We start from the raw sequence: 16,408 nt of genomic DNA, 5'->3' as shown, positions 1-16,408 counted from the left end.
CCCTGTGCCTGGCTCTGCAGTTCTTATTTTTCCTCCTCTTCCTCTTCCTTTTCCTCCTGCTCTTTCTCTTTTCCTCCTCCTTCTCCTTCACTTTCTTGCTCTCCCCCTCTCCTTCCCCCTTCTTCTCTTTCCCATCCCCCTTTCCTCTGCTTCCTCTTTCCCTCCCCCTCACTCCAGTTACAGGGCCCTGAAAGGTCCTGCATTCCTCCTTTCTGGTATTACTTCCGTGGGTAGAGTATGTAGTCTGATGCCTTCTGTGGAGTGTCTGTTTCTCAGGTCCCCTCTCCAGAGTTGAACTCCGATTCTCTGTCATTCTAGGTCACCAGGGTAGGACCAAAGACAGTATTTATTCCCAATTTTATTTGATATTTTAGGAGGTCTCTTATAAACAGGTGGCACTTTAAAGTCCCTTTAGGTGGATGAGTCCTGTCCTGAGCTTGGAGGTTGTGAGCATACAGGGATGGTCTATTGATGCCCTGACCCCATGTTATTAATTTCACATAACAAAGTTTTATGCTGTATCTGGGAATGGGTATTATCCTTGACTGCGTTTTTCAGAGTGAAATGGGTATTATCTTTTCTTTATTTTTCACAACCATTGAGGGATAGTAGTTTTGGCTTATGGCTTGGCATTACAGTTAATTATTGATTTATCTGCTAGATTGTGAGGGATAGATCTTTAAGATTGGGCAGCAAAATCCTGAATATAATTTTTTTTGACTTTTTATTTTTTAGAATCATATCATATATTTTTCTTTTCCTTTTGTGTCTCTAGTGAGTCCAGATTCCAGAGATTGTCATCGACTTCCTCTTCAGGGCAACACGACTTTGAAAATGAGCTGGTTGGTATCCAAAGGACAGTAGGAGTGTGGCTAGGGGTGGGGACCTGCAGTAATGCTTAGTGGGGTGGGGGCAGTTGTAATCTTGGTTCAGTGGCTAACTTCCTATTATGGTTCCTGAGTGGCTGGTGCTGGAGAAAGTTCTTCTCTACATCAACCAAAGCACCTGAATTTGGAAGTACCACAGGGAAGATGGCAGCTGGATGGAGACCTGGCATCGGGAGACTTGATCAATTCTCAGGCAGAAAGGGCAATGGAATCCTCTGGGGTGTCCCAGCACACACCTCTCTCTCTCTCTCTCTCTCTCTCTCTCTCTCTCTCTCTCTCGTATTGGGGATTGAACCCAGGGGCACTTAACCAGTGAGCCACATCCCCAGCATCCCTTTTTTTATATTTTACGTAGAGACAGGGTCTCACTGAGTTGCTTAGCGCCTCACCTTTGCTGAGGCTGTCTTTGAACTCACGATCCTCCTGCCTTAGCCTCCTGAGCCACTGGGATCACAGGTGTGCGCCACTGTGCCCCTCCCAGTATTTGTCTCTTATACTTATGGCTTGGTATTACAGTTAATTATTGACTTATCTGCTAGATTGTGAGCCAGATGTGGGTAGGAACCCTGCCTTATCTGTCCTTGTTCCCCTGCACCGGGTACCTGGGAGGTGCTCAGTCATTGTTGAATAAATGGTGAACAAATATTTGTCTTTTCCAGCTGGATAATAGTCCAGCTTTAGGGGGTGTTAAGTTTAAAAGATGTGAAGGACAGTAAAACCCACACACACCCCCCTTTCTCTCTCTAAATCTCACTCCAGGGGATTGTTCAATTTATTAGGCTTGTTTCCTCTCATTGTCCTACCTCATTAGGTCACTTTGAAATGGTCTAATGGAAGCCCATATCACTTTCTCTGCATCTGCCCTGAGCTTTCATTAGCACTTCTTGTTTTTTTTTTTTTTAATTTTTATTTTTTAAAGACAAGGTATTGCTAAGTTTCCCAGGACAACCTTATACTCTATCCTCCTGCCTCCACCTCCTGAGAAGCTGGGATTATAGTCCTGAACCACTATGCCTGTCATTATTGCTCTTGATCCATGTTTTGTGATGTGACCCTAGAGCTTGTGTGATAACACTAATTGTCAAAATTTGATAGACTTCAGCAAGAATTCCAGGCATGGGGAACATCTTGCAAAGAACATAATCTCAAGGATAATGATTACATCTACCTCCCCCAAGACACAGATGTTGGATGCCAATCCCTGTTCTCTCTGTTTCCAGGGATGCTGCCCCTGGCTGACTGCGATCTTCCGCCTGCAGTGAGTACACTAGAGGACAGCTGCTGGGGACAGGTGGCTTTGTTTGGGCTTCTTTGTTCAGGTGTTTGATCAATCAGGAGGAAAAAGCCAAGATGCTTGATCCTGAGATGTGATCTCTTAGATACTTTTCAGTTCAGGTCCAAAGCAATATGTGGGGACTAAAAATAAAGGTGGCCCTTGAGGCTCCTGAATCAAGGTCACAGGGAGGCCTGTAGGACTGAAGCCTAGATGCTGGAGGGTACACAGTTCTGTTGGAGGAACACCGTTCAGCGTTTCCAAACTGCAGGACCCCAAAGTTTCTTTCTTTCTTTATTTTAGTTTTAGGTGAACCCAATATCTTTATTTTATTTTTATGTGGTACTAAGCAGCAAATCCAGTGTCTCATGCATGCTAGGCGAGCACTCTACTACTGAGTCACAACCCCAGCCCCCCCCCCAAGGTTTCTTAAAGTAGCAATGAACTTTTTTTTCTTCCCCCAGAATAATCCATGGAATTTCAAAATATTCTAAATAAGCCACCTCTCCTCCTGAAGCAGGCCAGAGTTCACTGGCATCACATGGCTCTATCTCCTGCCAGTGTCTCCTGGGAACAACTCCTACCAAAGTCAACAGTTTATCTCTCATGTGTTAGTTCATTTGAATTGGGCCAGACCTGTGTTATATCGGAGGCCCAGAGAGAGGAACTTACTCAATGTTCTGCAGCCACTATATTTCATCAATTCTATCATGTCCTTTTCTTTCATGTTGCTACATAGCTAACATTATTTTTTCCCTTAAGCAGGAGTTATTCTACTTAATATTTAATACTGTATAGATGTGGGTAAAAGCTTTGTTAGGCAGGTGTACATATTTTTGAATGAATGAAAAGTGGAGAAGTAAAATACATTTGGCTCATTTGTTTAAAAGTTTTCTGTTTTAAAAAACTTGGAGCCCATGGAGAGAAATCTAAGAGAGGTTCTTGGTGATTAAGAACTGGTTTATCACCTCTCATGTAAAAGGAGCTGGGATTACAGGGGCTGGAGAAATCTTTGCTCTGCCACTTGAGTCTAATAAGCCATCATTGGAAGCTATATATTATTTTGCTATAACACTAAAAGCAAGAAAATGCTGCCATTTAAGCTACCATCAACTATAACTGTAGGGCACACCCCATTTCAGTGATGTTAAAATATAGAGGAGGGGTGGCTTATTTAGAAGTGAAAGCATATAGTCATTGCCAAGCTTTGTCCTGCAGATGGAGAGGAAGCAGAAGTCACATTCACATGCATATTTCTAAGTATCCTCTGGTGCTCAGTTGCAGCATTTGGTACTTGGTGATCACTGTCTTTTTGAATCTTACTAGGCTGATGAAATAGGTAGTGGACAGTTTCCTGTTCTGGGCGGAGGCTCAGGTAGGCCGTAGGATCTGCTCTCAGACAGAGGTGGCTGAACTGGATTTTTTTTTTTTTGTACTGGGGATTGAACTCGGGGTCACTGAACCACTGAGCCACAACCCCAGCCCTATTTTGCATTTTATTTAGAGACAGGGTCTCACTGAGTTGCTTAGTGCCTAGGTGGTTGCTGAGGCTGGCTTTGAACTTGCGATCCTCCTGCCTCAGCCTTTAAGCCACTGGGATAATTGGCATGCACCACTTCGCCTGGCTTGAACTGGATTTCTGATGGCAAAGCCCACACTGACACCTTTCAGACTGGTTCTTTTATGCTATACTTGCTTCTCTGAGCTCTTCTAGTGCATTGCTTTCCAGGCCTTCTGGAAGGGAGGGTCTTGGGATCCCTTCCTGTCAGGAAAGTAAGAACAAGTGGAACACCTGCCCCTTCTCCCTCTGCAGCAAGGAATTCTGGCTGTCTGAGCCTAGAATTCTCCAGTTTCCCAGCTGACCCAGATCTTCCTAATGCGGCACTTCGGAGGGTGGAAAATGGTGGAGCAGACTACCACCTCCCTGTCTCTGGGGCCATGGCCAGGGACACAGGGAGGTGGCAGGTGCAGTTGGATGAACATTGGCTCACCTTCTCTCCCACCTCACCTGCAGGGGAGACAGGAGAAAGGGTGGGACCATGGGCCTGGGCATACTCCAAATCCAAATGTGACCTCCAGCAGCAGAAAGGGTCTGTATGTCTACACACCTTACCATGTGCATAACATGGGCACAGATGTTTCTGGCAATATGAAGTGGGGCAGCAGCAGTACCTTTGCCCCACTAGTAAGAGGGTAGGTCCTGAAAATTATGACGTAGCTCTACTGTTATAAACTGTGTAGGCCTGAAAGCTATGCAATTTTCTGTACCTTTATATCCACACATATTAAAAAAAAAAAGGAGGAATAATAGCAGAGTATCTCACAGGATTGTCATAAGGATTAGATGAGACAATCCATGCCAGGGCCCAGCTGTTATCACTACTTATTAAGATTCCATGTGTGTCTTGGCCAGTGATGACCAGATCCTGGAGTGGTGTGGGGAGGATGCCATCCACTACCTGTCTTTCCAGAGGCACCTCATCTTCCTGCTGGTGGTGGTCAGCTTCTTGTCCCTGTGTGTCATCCTGCCTGTCAACCTCTCAGGAGACTTGCTAGGTAATACCCCTTCTCATCCTTGTCTGTGTTGGGATGGTATAGAGCAGTGGCCCTGGGGAAAGGGTTCATTGTGATAGACCAGGTCCAGGAGTCAGGCCTCTATTCAGATGTGAGACAGCCTTGAGGTGACTTTTGACAATTTTCCCGTCTGACTCAAGATCTAGAAGAGAATCTGCTCCAAATGTGGGTCAAAAACTGAGATCCCCTTAATATCAGTTTCTGGTTCTATCTAAAAAGAAGGAAAAAAAGATCCAAACATTTATGGAATCAGATCAGGGAATTTTAGAAAGTGTTTTATACTTTCCTGCCCTCACTCAGATCAGGAGGCCACAGTTGAGGATCTGGAAGATGCTTAGTCAAAATCAGTGTGGAATCACATCTCCCCAGCTTCCAAGATGCCATCACGAATCCACCTATAACACCAGCGATTCCCAATCTCAGTTTTGGTGACAGCTTAGGATGTTTCTAGTTTTCTCAAAGTATTTCTGTTTTTGTAAATCTCAAAACAAGATGAATTAAAATTCTGACTTTACCTTCACGTTAGATTGAGAAGTTGTCAGGGAGCATTCTGGAGTCAGGCCTTGGTTGGGGTAGCTCTGAAAAGACTAGATGGACATCATCCTAGGACTGGTCCAGGTGTCCTTGCTCCAAACCAAGGCTGGTTATGCCCTTCCTGCTTCCCCAGTGTGAACCGGAACTAATTTTCTGTGCTTCTCCACAGACAAAGATCCTTATAGCTTTGGAAGAACAACAATTGCAAACCTGCAGACTGGGTAAGTATGGACCCATTGGTATGGGGGTGCTGATGGGTGAAACTGGGGAGGAGCCAGGGTAGGCTGGAGGGAGTCCAGAGCAGCAGGCTATGTCTGGAAGCCTCTTGAAGCTGGGGGTGTGAACACGACGTAGGAAGCTGCTGTTTGCAGGGGGTTTAGGAATCACAGAGGGTCCTGTGGATCTAGAGTTCATTTTTCAGGATAGGGACAGGGACCTCTCTGAAGTATTTATAAGGGTGAAGGGGTATTGGCTACATGGCCTCTGTTGGATGCTCTCTTGTGATGAAACCATTGGCACTCAGCATGATGCCCACTGAAGGTCACCTGGCCTCAGCCCATGCCCCCAACCCTGTTGCCTGGGAGCACAGCCCTGATGTTAGGTGGTGTCCCCCCTTAGCAATGACCTTCTTTGGCTGCACACCATCTTTGCTGTCATTTACCTCATCCTCACCGTGGGCTTCATGCGGCACCACACCCAGTCCATCAAGTACAAAGAAGAGAGCCTGGTAAGTGAGGCAGGAGGTTTGGGACATGTGTGAGGAGGGGCGTGGGTGGGAGCCAGAGGGGAACAGCCTCCCAGTTGAGCCATTGGACCATGACAGCAATGAGCTCAGGGAGGAGCCTCTAGAATCTGCCTGGATAATCATACTCTTACTTGACATTATCTTTTTGTTGTTGTTGTTGTTTTAATTTCCTGTGGATTGTTTTAAGATTTGGATATTTTGCTAAACAAGATGGTGCACGCCTGTAATCCCCAGCAGCTTGGGAGGCTGAGGCAAGAGGATTGCAAGTTCAAAGCCAGCGTCAGCAATGGCGAGGCTCTAAGCAACTCAGTGAGACCTTCTCTCTAAATAAAATGCAAAATAGGGCTGGGGACATGGCCCAGGGGTGGTTGAGTGACTCTGAGTTCAATCCCTGGTACCAAAATAAATAAATAAGTAAATAAAATAAAAGATTTGGATATTTTGCCCAAAATCATTCTTTTTTTTTTTTTCTTTTCTTTTCTTTTCTTTTTTTTAAACAGGCAAAGCATAGATTTATTGAAAATGAAAGTGAGGGCTGGGGATGTGGCTCAAGTGGTAGCGCGCTTGCCTGGCATGCGTGCGGCCCGGGTTCGATCCTCAGCACCACATACAAACAAAGATGTTGTGTCTGCCGAAAACTAAAAAATAAATATTAAAAATTCTCTCTCTCTCTCTGAAAAAAAAAAGAAAATGAAAGTGAGAAGTAACACTCTGTGAAGTAGAATAGAGTGGGCCAAGAGAGAGTGGATGTCTGGCTATTTTTGTCTTACATGCTGAGCTGTGTGGTGTTCCCCTTCCAGCATGGACCTGATTGAATTCCCTGCTCCATCCACACCCTTGCTAACTTGTTCTTTGATCTTTGGGGTTTGGACTTGTACTTTCTGACGTTGAGTAAAGAAGTTTAGTTTGAGGGACTAGGGGTGTAGCTTAGTGGTACAGTGATTGGCTAGCATGCACAAGGCTCTGGTTCAAGTGCAAAAAAAACAACCAGAAACAGAAAAAAAAAAAAAAAAGTTTAGGTTGAGGCAGTCCTTCTTTGTGTGACTTGGTCCCAGGCCTGGGTCTTCTTCTGTATTCTGTGTGATCCATTTGAATCACAATCTTCTCTGGGTTCTTTCTCAGTCTCCTGCCCTGCAAAGGAGGCTCAGAGAGTTGCTTTGGAAATGGATTCTTCTGTATCCCAGAAGGGGATGCTGTATAAATAACATGCTCCAGGGCTTGCCAAGGCCATGAGAAGAGAAAACCCAAGCTAATTTTCTATTGTTTTCTTTCAGGAGGCTTGAATGGGGTACAGACCTGGGCCCACTCAGATCCCGGCTTGCCTCGGTGACTTTTCTTCCTCTCATGTTTTTCTGGCAGGTGAGAAGGACCTTATTCATCACAGGACTCTCCAGAGATGCCAAAAAAGAGACAGTGGAGAGCCACTTTCGGTAAGCAGGGCTGAGGGACACAGAAGGGGAGCTGAGTCCCTCCAGGGGACAGCTTAGGATGTTGAGAAGTTGTCAGGGAGCATTCTGGAGTCAAGCAGAGGCCTTGGTTGGTGTAGTTCTGAAAAGACTGGATGGTCATCAACCTAGGACTGGTCTAGATGCTCTGTTCTCTATATCCCAGAGCTTCCCAACCTTGGTTTGGGAAGCTCTGGGATAGTCCCAGAGGATAGTCCTAGCATAGTACCCTCAGGCAGGTACCTTAGGTGAGCACCTTACATCTTCCACTTGGGTATGCAGGTGAGATCCGAGAAGGACTGGCACTGCCACAAAGGTATTGAATGGCTGCTGTGTGCTGGCTCTGTTTGTGCTATGCAAGGGATGGGGTGGGGTGGCCCATTCTCTGCAAGCAACCATGGCTGCGCCACATTGACCATAGTGTCCAGAGTGTGGACCAGGGCACAGGTGCAAAGAAACATCTTGAGAGTATGTGGGAAAAGAAAATTGTTCACCCTGCAGTCTGAGTGTTTACTTTGCCAAGTAAGAGATACGTAAGCGGAGCTTTTCTGCCAACCACGAACTAGAGTCTATGGCAGAAGGATCTCAGGTGCCTGCATTTGTTGGCTTATCCACTCACTCAGAAGGAGCACTCTGCTGGAGCACTCTGCCCAGCTCTGGCCTTCCATGTAAAACCTCCTTTCCAACAGACCCTGCTGACCCTCAGGTGCAATTCCTGTAGGTGGAGGCAGGAGGATCTGTATAGCTGAAGGCAGGAAAAAGCCCCAGAGCCTCCAAGGGAACAACTGGCAAGGGGGTGGGGTGGAGCAACAGGCCCCCAAGATTCAGGGCTGGAGGACTTGAAGGTCAAGCTCCCTTACTGAGGTCTTTCCTATCAATTCAGCAGTCATTAATTTATAGCATGCACTAGAAGTGGGATACAGTTTAACTTTGTGCTTTTTATGAAGAAAGTACTTGCTAAGCAAATTGTTACTATAAACAGAATTGTGAAAGGAATATTTACGATTTATTGAATTAATATTTAATGTTTTTTCAGAAACTGCAAGTATTTTAGAAATAATCACTTCATATAAAGTCTCAACACCACAATCATTTTTCTATTCCTTGAAACAATTCCCCCAAATTGCCTGCGAGGCAGCATTTGGAAATAGCAGTTCCACTTCACGTATACACTGAAAGAAGAAAAGAAAGGTCCCCTCATTCCCAAGCAAACATTGTATGACTCACACTTTTTCCTATTTTAAGAATCCTTCTTAGTGAATGCTGTTGCAGTCCATGGGGACCCATGTGTGAATTTCCCTTGTAGCAGAGATACTTAAATGGGGCATCTCTTCCTCGAAGCTCTTATTGGGACCTGAAATAGTCCTATTGATTAGCTGAATAATTTCCACATCTATGGGCTGTCCTCTCACTAGAATGTAAGCTTATCAGGATTTTTTTTTTTGCCACTACTTAGAAGAGTAGTGGGTGGAGATTGACATGGTCTTGATGTCCCCAAGAGTACAATTGTGTGTATGGTGAGATGACATTGTGTGGTGGCAATGGACATCAACCACTCACAAGTTATGTGACCTTGGGCAAAGCCACTTAGAATTTGTGGGCTTCAGTTTACACATTTGTAAAATGGGGACAAAGGATGAGGATGCAGTTCGGTGGTAGAGTGTTAGCCTAGCATGTGCAAGGCCCTAGGTTGGATCCCCTGACTGCCAAAAAATAAAATAATGTCAAAAACTCACAGGTTATGATGAGGATTACATATGTTAACATATATAACAGTACCTGGCCAATAATAATTGATTACATATTTTGCTGATTGTTGATATGTGTGTAGACACTTGATAGATTGCAATGTTTTGCTTTCATTAGACCTACTGAAGGTCTCTGACCTTCACAAAGTTTATGAACTGACTAGGATTTCAATGATAGCACAGGATAGATATTACCCTAGGACAAATGATAAATCTCTTCCTTTGGGTAGGTAGAAGGAATAATAGACATGGGATTTGTTTGTTTGTTTGTTTGGTGGTGGGGATGGAACCCAGGGCAAGTTCCACCACTGAGCCACACCCCAGCCCTGATGTATTCAAATTTCCCCATGAGAAGTACCTGCTGATTGAAAGCCAAGTAGATATAAACTTGTCAGTTTTAAGACAGTTACCTTCAGGATATTAAAAAAAAAAAATGTCTCTTTGGCCAGATGTGGTAGTGCACACCTGTCATCCCAGCTACTTGGGAGGCTGAGGCAGGAGGAACACAAATTCAAGGCCAACCTGGACAATTTTGTGAGATTCTATCTCCAAAAATATAAAGGGCTGGGATGAAGGTCAGGGGTAGAATGCTTTCTTAGCATATTTGCAAAGCCATGGGTTCTAGCCCAGCATCACCAAAAGAAAACAAAACAAAACATTTTTTTCAAACTTCAAAATTTCAGATTTCAAATATTTTCCCCTTTTGGGGAATAAAAGACAAACAGAAAAGAGGTCTCTGCTGGCACGGAAACTAGTAGCCTGAATGCTTTACCATTCTTTCCTTTGGTGATTGGGGGCAATTTGTCCCTCCTGATCTGGTCACTCTTCCAATGACTGTCTTTTGCCTTGGCCTGCCCTGGCCACAGGGATGCATATCCCACATGTGAGGTGGTGGATGTCCAGCTGTGCTACAACGTGGCCAAGCTCATCTACCTGTGCAGGGAGAGGTAAGGGAGGGTTGCTGGAGTGTGCCTTGGTTCACCTGTCCTGGAGCTTTCTGACCCCTTGTCCCCTGAATGTCCAACTTCTTCCTGGCTATCCTGGGATCCCTCCACTGAGAAGGGAGAAGGGTGGTCTTTCCCTTTTGTGGTTCAAAAAACTCAACTCCCATTCTGTCCTGGTGACAGATGGTGTGCATGAGGCCCTGGTGACAGACTGTGTGCAAGGGACCCCTGTCCATAGGACTATGAGTCTGACACTTGTGCCCTATCTCCAACCCCACTCTCATCTCTACAGAAAGAAGACAGAGAAGAGCCTGACTTATTACACAAATCTGCAGATGAAGACTGGTCGGGCAACCCTCATCAACCCCAAGCCCTGCGGCCAGTTTTGCTGCTGTGAAGTGCAGGGCTGTGAGCGGGTGAGGGCCCTACATCCCTGCCAGGAGCAGGGGCGCTGATGTAGGGGTGCCCCTGACACCTATCCAGGGCCGCATCACTCCAAGGGGTTGTGTCTTCTGGCAGGAGGATGCCATCTCTTACTACACACGCCTGAAGGACAGGCTGATAGAGAGGATCTCGGCAGAGGAATGCCATGTCCAGGATCAGCCCCTGGGGATGGCCTTTGTCACCTTCCAGGAGAAGTCCATGGCCACCTAGTGAGTAGGAACCCATCCCGGGCCCTTTCTTAGCTGACTCCCAGGCCCCATCTGGATAACTTGCTTTCTATTCTGGGTAGAGGCCACCCTACCATTCCTCCTTCAGGGAACCCAACCCATGTTTGTGTGACAGCTGACAGGGCTTGGCCTGGGGTGATTCACCTGACTCCTGTTGGGCTGATGTGGCCTGGTCGACTGCCAGGCTCTCACCAGCTGCTCCAGGGATCCTTCCCTTTGGCTCTGTGTCTAGCATTCTGAGTGGATGCTCCCTCCTTGCAGACATCTGCTCTAGAACCGCAGAGGCTTCTGCTCACAGGCCCAATGTGTAGCTGGGAGGGAGGACCCATGGGGGACACTATGGTATTCACAGCTTTGGGAAGTCTGGAGCTATAAACTCATAAAGTGCTCCTACACCTGAGACCTTGGTGTCACCTTGCCTTGGGAACAGCAGGGTGTAGGTTGGGAGTGGGATGAGGAAAGGAGGAGGCCACGCCAGCGCCCCTTCCTCTGCCTTCACTGTCTCTGGCATGATGACCTTGGTTATGGACTCTTGGATGTTACTCACTGGGGTCCCTGCCTCAGACCCAGGGGTGCGAGGAGGCCAGTAGGAAGGGAGACAGGAGTCAAGAGGTGTTGGGTTCTTCATGGGAGGCCAAAGGGGGAAAGAGTGGAGATGATGAGGGTGCAGGTGGGTGTCCTGGGAGGGAGTTTAGGATCAGGCAGTGTATGATGTGGCCTAATGCTGTCAGGCTAGGGGTGAAGGGAAGATATGGAAAGGTGAAGCCCCTGGGCTGGCAGCAGGCTCAGATCAGAGCTCCAGCCTCATGGGCAGGTGGAGGGAGTGGCCCTCGGAGGAGCATTGTGTTGGGGAAGTGCAAACAGCGGGCTAACTGGGTGAGCCTGTTTCCTTGTGTATGAAATGGGACCAGTAATCCCTTGCTGCAGGGTGAGGATTAAAAAAAACTTAAAAAAGATGTAGTGTGCCAAGCATGACACCTCTTTCACTACAATAAGAGAATGTTAAAGCAAAGACCTGTGCTGTGCGGCTCCCACTTTTCCTTGGTCCCCATTTGATGTATGTGGTACCTCAGCTGAGCTGGGCCCTGACTGGTTCTGCATTTCCTGGCAGCATCCTGAAAGACTTCAACGCCTGCAAGTGTCAGGGCCTTCGGTGCAAAGGTGAGCCCCAGCCGTCTTCCTATAGCAGAGAACTCTGCATCTCCAACTGGACAGTTACCTTTGCCTCGTACCCAGAGGACATCTGCTGGTGAGCTCCCAGGCCAGGGAAGGGGTGGAAGAGAGACCTGGGCTCCTGCTGGGCCATCCTGTCACCCAGGGCATAGGTGTGACCTGACATTGAGTGGAGATCTACACATGTCTTGTGTAATTCACTGGGCCCAGGTGCCATGATGTACTCTATGTGGCCCAACTGGGATGTCCACACCTAGCTCTTGCCTCCACTGTTACTCCCTAGCATTCAAACAGTGTCCAGCAAAAAGATAATATGAACTCTATATGTAATTTAAATTTCCTAGTAGGTCTGTTAAAAAAGGAAACCATTTAAGTTAATATTAATAATATATCTCTCCTAATATACCCAAAATGTTAACACTGGCAGAGGTAATTATTTTTTTAATTGAGACTTCTTTACATTCTCTTTTACATGCTTAGTCTTAGAAAGCTATTGCATGTTTTATTCTTGTAGCACTTCTCAGTTGAGACCATATTTCAAGTGCTCATTAACACATGTAGCTTATGGCTACCACATTATACATACAGCACAGCTGGTGAGCCAAGCTATCCCCAGAGCCATGGAGGAGACTTAAGTATAGTGGATGCTGAGGATGGAGGCCCAGCCTGGCTGCCTGTCCAGAGTGGCCTCTGGTACCTGCACAGAAGGAGTTCTGGATGCCTATCTCCACTGAATTTAAGTTTAGCCTCTGACAGTTTTGTTTGCTGGTTCAAACTTGTGATTGATTTGTATGGTCTGTTCTTGGTGGAAATGAGGGTCCAGGGCAGGCTCCAGCTGTGCCTGTGCCCCTTTTTCTCTGCCTTTTACCTCCTTGCACCCCAACCTATGGTACCATTGGGAAGAATGTGTTGCTAGTCACAGGGCATTGCAGATGTCGAAAAAAGGTCACGCTGGAGCTTTGTTTGGTCCGTTTGGGTGCTCGTGACATCTCTTTGGTAGGTTTTGGTTCCCAGACTCTGGCAAGGAGCCACGTCAGCAGTGAATAGTGTTTTTCCGTCTGAGCTGGGGAACTGAAACTTGGCCTTCTTGTAGCTGAAGGCCAGTGCAGAGAACTTGACTTTACTCCTGAAGGCCGAGTACTACGCACTCAGCCAGAGCCCCCAGGCTGGTCTCCTGGCATGTCTAAATCTGACCTTCTCACCCACCTAAGCACTGCTGGTACTGTTGGCCTATGCCTGGGAGATAAGCCTTTGGGCCTGTGTCCCTCCCTCTGCAGGAAGAATCTCTCCATCCAGGGCCTCCGCTGGTGGCTCCAGTGGCTGGGCATCAACTTCACCCTCTTCATAGTGCTGTTTTTCCTGACCACACCCTCCATCATCCTGTCCACCATGGACAAGTTCAATGTCACCAAACCCATCCATGCATTAAATGTGAGTGACTGTGCTGCGAGGCCCATCCAGGAGGGCCAGCAAGAGAGGGGCATCATGGGTGGGGGAGGAATGAGGGTCAAAGGGTTTGGGGGGCTGAACCAGGAGGCCAAGTTACTCAGCTCATGTCTGCACTTTTAAACCCCAAGCAGGGGTTTAAAAGCATGACCATGTTTATTACAGTGTTTTTACAGTTAATATGTCTATGTAGATACATATATTAAGTTAATGGAATCAATCTAAAAATGCTCAACAGAAGGGATCATTTGAGCTGAATGAGATATATTCAGCCTGATAGAATGTTAAGCATCTAATAAAAATTATAAAGGTTTTGTGGCACAGAGGAGGGACTTATGATAAAAGCAGAATGTCAAATTATCTCTAATCATTGGTTCCAGGGAATATACAGTGATTCGTGTAAATCGTAGACACTATGGAGAAGGGACAGGAAAGAATGAAAAGCACTTTGTTGATTGGGGTGGCAGGATCATGGATGATGATTTCTTTATGTTTTAGTTTCTCATAATCTCATTTTAAAGTAGTTTATTCTAATATAGTTAATGAATGATTTTCAAAATACCTTAGCTGGGGCACAGTGACCCATTCCTGTAATCCCAGTGGTTTGGGAGGCTGAGGCAGGAGGTTCATAAGTTTGAGGCCAGTCTGAGCAACATAGCAAGACCCTGTGTCAAAATAAAAAACAAAAATTTAAGTTTAGTGGGGGATGTGGCTCAATGGTTAAGCACCCCTGGGTTCAATTTCTGATACCAAAAAAAAAAAAAAAAAGCAAACAAACAACAACAAAAAACCCACCTTAGATGGCCAGATGAGGTGGCATACAGCTGTAATCCCAGTAACCTGGAAGGCTGAGGCAGGATTGCAAATTCAAGGTCAGTCTCAGCAACTTAGTGAGATCATGTTTCAAAAACAAAACAAAACAAAAAGCAAAGAAGAATCATTAGAATAACAGCCTGAACACCCTCTAAATAGACATCTATTGAGAAACAATTTTCCCATACTTAACTTTGCTAAAATATCTACCTGGATCTTTTTTCTTTTCTTTTTTCCAATTCCACTGGGCTAATCATCCCTGGGTAATGAATTCTGATCCTGAGTGTTTCACCCAGGAGCTGGGGTTGGAATACCTGCCATAGAATGCTCAGGTTGTGATGATGATCCAGCGAGCTGCTGTGTGGTTGGAGCTCTTATCGGACATGTGATAAAAGGCTACCTAGGTATACATCCAGCAGTTTGATTTAGATTTACAGCAGGTAAATGCTTATTGCCTTTGGTAATCTTTTATAGGGACAAGATCTGTTCTTTTGAAGATGGATTTGCTGGGTTGGGTTCCTCTTTGTCTATTTTACATAAATTGCACTCTTATTTCATCATTTGTGATTCCAGCTTGGGTTTCTTTAAAATACAGTAAGAATTTAGTCTGGTGACAAAGCTCAGTGGTAGAGCAAGTACTTAGCATGTGCAAGGACCTGGTTCTAACCCCAGCACCTAAAAATAGATAAATAAAGCAAAGCAAGGACTTAAAAGATACTTGCAAAGCCATTCCAAGTATAAAACCTTCTAGATTTCATATCCCTTGGTCTTTTACAGTTAATTTACTCTTATCTGATTCAACAGCACTTTTAAGAAATTGTCTTTATAAATCTTTTCAAAATATCCAGCTTAGTTCATTTGTTCATTCTTCTTCTCCCTTTCTTTCATTGGTTGGTTTATTTGTTTTTCAAGGTGCTGGGGATGGAAACCAGGGCCTCAAATGAGCGATGGCAAATACTCTGCCATTGAACTGCACTCTCAGCCCTAGTTTAGTATCCAAAGAGAATTTCTTCCTATTTTTATGTCCATTTAATCAGTGAAAATAATAAGTTAAGTCATATAATGACAATAACAAGTATAACGAGCATAACAGGATTGGGATCAAACAGCACAGCGTCCTGGTAAGCTGCAGTTGGACCAGTGGGAGCTGAATGGGAAGACCAACTGGAGAGGGGCCCTGGCCTCAAGCTTTGGTCTTCCTTAGCATCAGCCATTCATTTTCTATAGGGAACAGAGATGTTGTCCATCAGATAAATGGAGTTCTGTTATGTGTGAAATTGCCTTCTTTGCTATAAAGAGCTATAGAATCATAAGGGGCTATTATTGTTTATTTGATCAATATTTGAGAACTGTCTACCCTGTACCCAGCACAACATTGATTCTGGAGGATGACCAAGACTCTGCCCCAAGAGTCCACTGAGCCACCATGCCCTCGGGTCAGCTCCTGTGGCCCAGAGCCCCTCCAACTCTCTCTGCTATGGACTTTGTCTTCCAGAACCCGATTGTCAGCCAATTCTTCCCAACACTCCTCCTCTGGTCCTTCTCGGCCCTGCTCCCATCCATTGTCTACTACTCTACACTGCTGGAGTCTCACTGGACCAAGTGAGTGCCCGAGCCTCAACGTCCCCCCACTAAAAAGGACGTCTCTGACACTCCAAGCCAGGGCAATGGGCACATAGCAGGGCCTTAGTTGGGAGCACCTGGAGCTTTTGGGGGACCATAAATACTCATCTCTGACTTCCTGCAGGTCAGGGGAAAACCGGATCATGATGACCAAGGTCTACATATTCTTGATCTTCATGGTGCTGATTCTGCCCTCCCTGGGCCTCACCAGGTATACACCTCTGCCTCCTGTCCTAAATTCAGAATTAGGGCCACCTCTGGGAAGGCTTGCCCCAAGGAGAATGTGAATGGTTTTGGAGCAGATGCAACTCCCTAACAACTTTTAAGCCTGTGCTGTTTACTTGGGTTCCAGTTGTACTGATTAATTGATTCTCCTGAAAATCTCATCTTCCTTAAAAAAAAAAAAAGTCTGCACACAGAACTTATTAGGGACTTCTTCTTAGGGAGGGTCTAATCAGAGCTGTGATTATCTTAAGGAGGGAGGGAAATTTCAGTTAAAAAGCCCCAATGAGTCACATTGTAGTAAGTGGCA

The 16,408-nt window shown here is 45.8% G+C and overlaps 1 protein-coding gene across 2 annotated transcripts in view; it reads left to right on the top strand.

Moving 5' to 3' along the window:
* The window catches only part of Tmem63a (transmembrane protein 63A), a 37,329-nt gene that overhangs the window by 13,081 nt on the left and 7,840 nt on the right, over positions 1-16,408 (top strand). The window contains exons 4-16 of one of the 2 annotated variants that reach the window (XM_046419387.2): positions 776-842; positions 2,108-2,145; positions 4,574-4,716; positions 5,438-5,489; positions 5,887-5,995; positions 7,373-7,443; positions 10,073-10,153; positions 10,443-10,566; positions 10,670-10,803; positions 11,933-12,070; positions 13,272-13,425; positions 15,749-15,855; positions 16,001-16,087. In XM_046419387.2, coding sequence (XP_046275343.1) covers positions 776-842; positions 2,108-2,145; positions 4,574-4,716; positions 5,438-5,489; positions 5,887-5,995; positions 7,373-7,443; positions 10,073-10,153; positions 10,443-10,566; positions 10,670-10,803; positions 11,933-12,070; positions 13,272-13,425; positions 15,749-15,855; positions 16,001-16,087 — 1,305 coding nt within the window. The remainder of the gene's footprint in view (positions 1-775; positions 843-2,107; positions 2,146-4,573; positions 4,717-5,437; positions 5,490-5,886; positions 5,996-7,372; positions 7,444-10,072; positions 10,154-10,442; positions 10,567-10,669; positions 10,804-11,932; positions 12,071-13,271; positions 13,426-15,748; positions 15,856-16,000; positions 16,088-16,408) is intronic. The other variant, XM_046419395.2, reaches the window with a different exon arrangement.

This window comes from Marmota monax, unplaced genomic scaffold, assembly GCF_021218885.2.
Source record: "Marmota monax isolate L192 unplaced genomic scaffold, Marmota_monax_Labrador192_F-V1.1 WCK01_AAM20220418_F8-fsc00153, whole genome shotgun sequence".
NCBI classification, from domain to species: Eukaryota; Metazoa; Chordata; class Mammalia; order Rodentia; family Sciuridae; genus Marmota; species Marmota monax.
The sequence above is the reverse complement of the archived record's forward strand: the minus strand, read 5'-3'. Positions and strand labels throughout refer to the sequence as shown.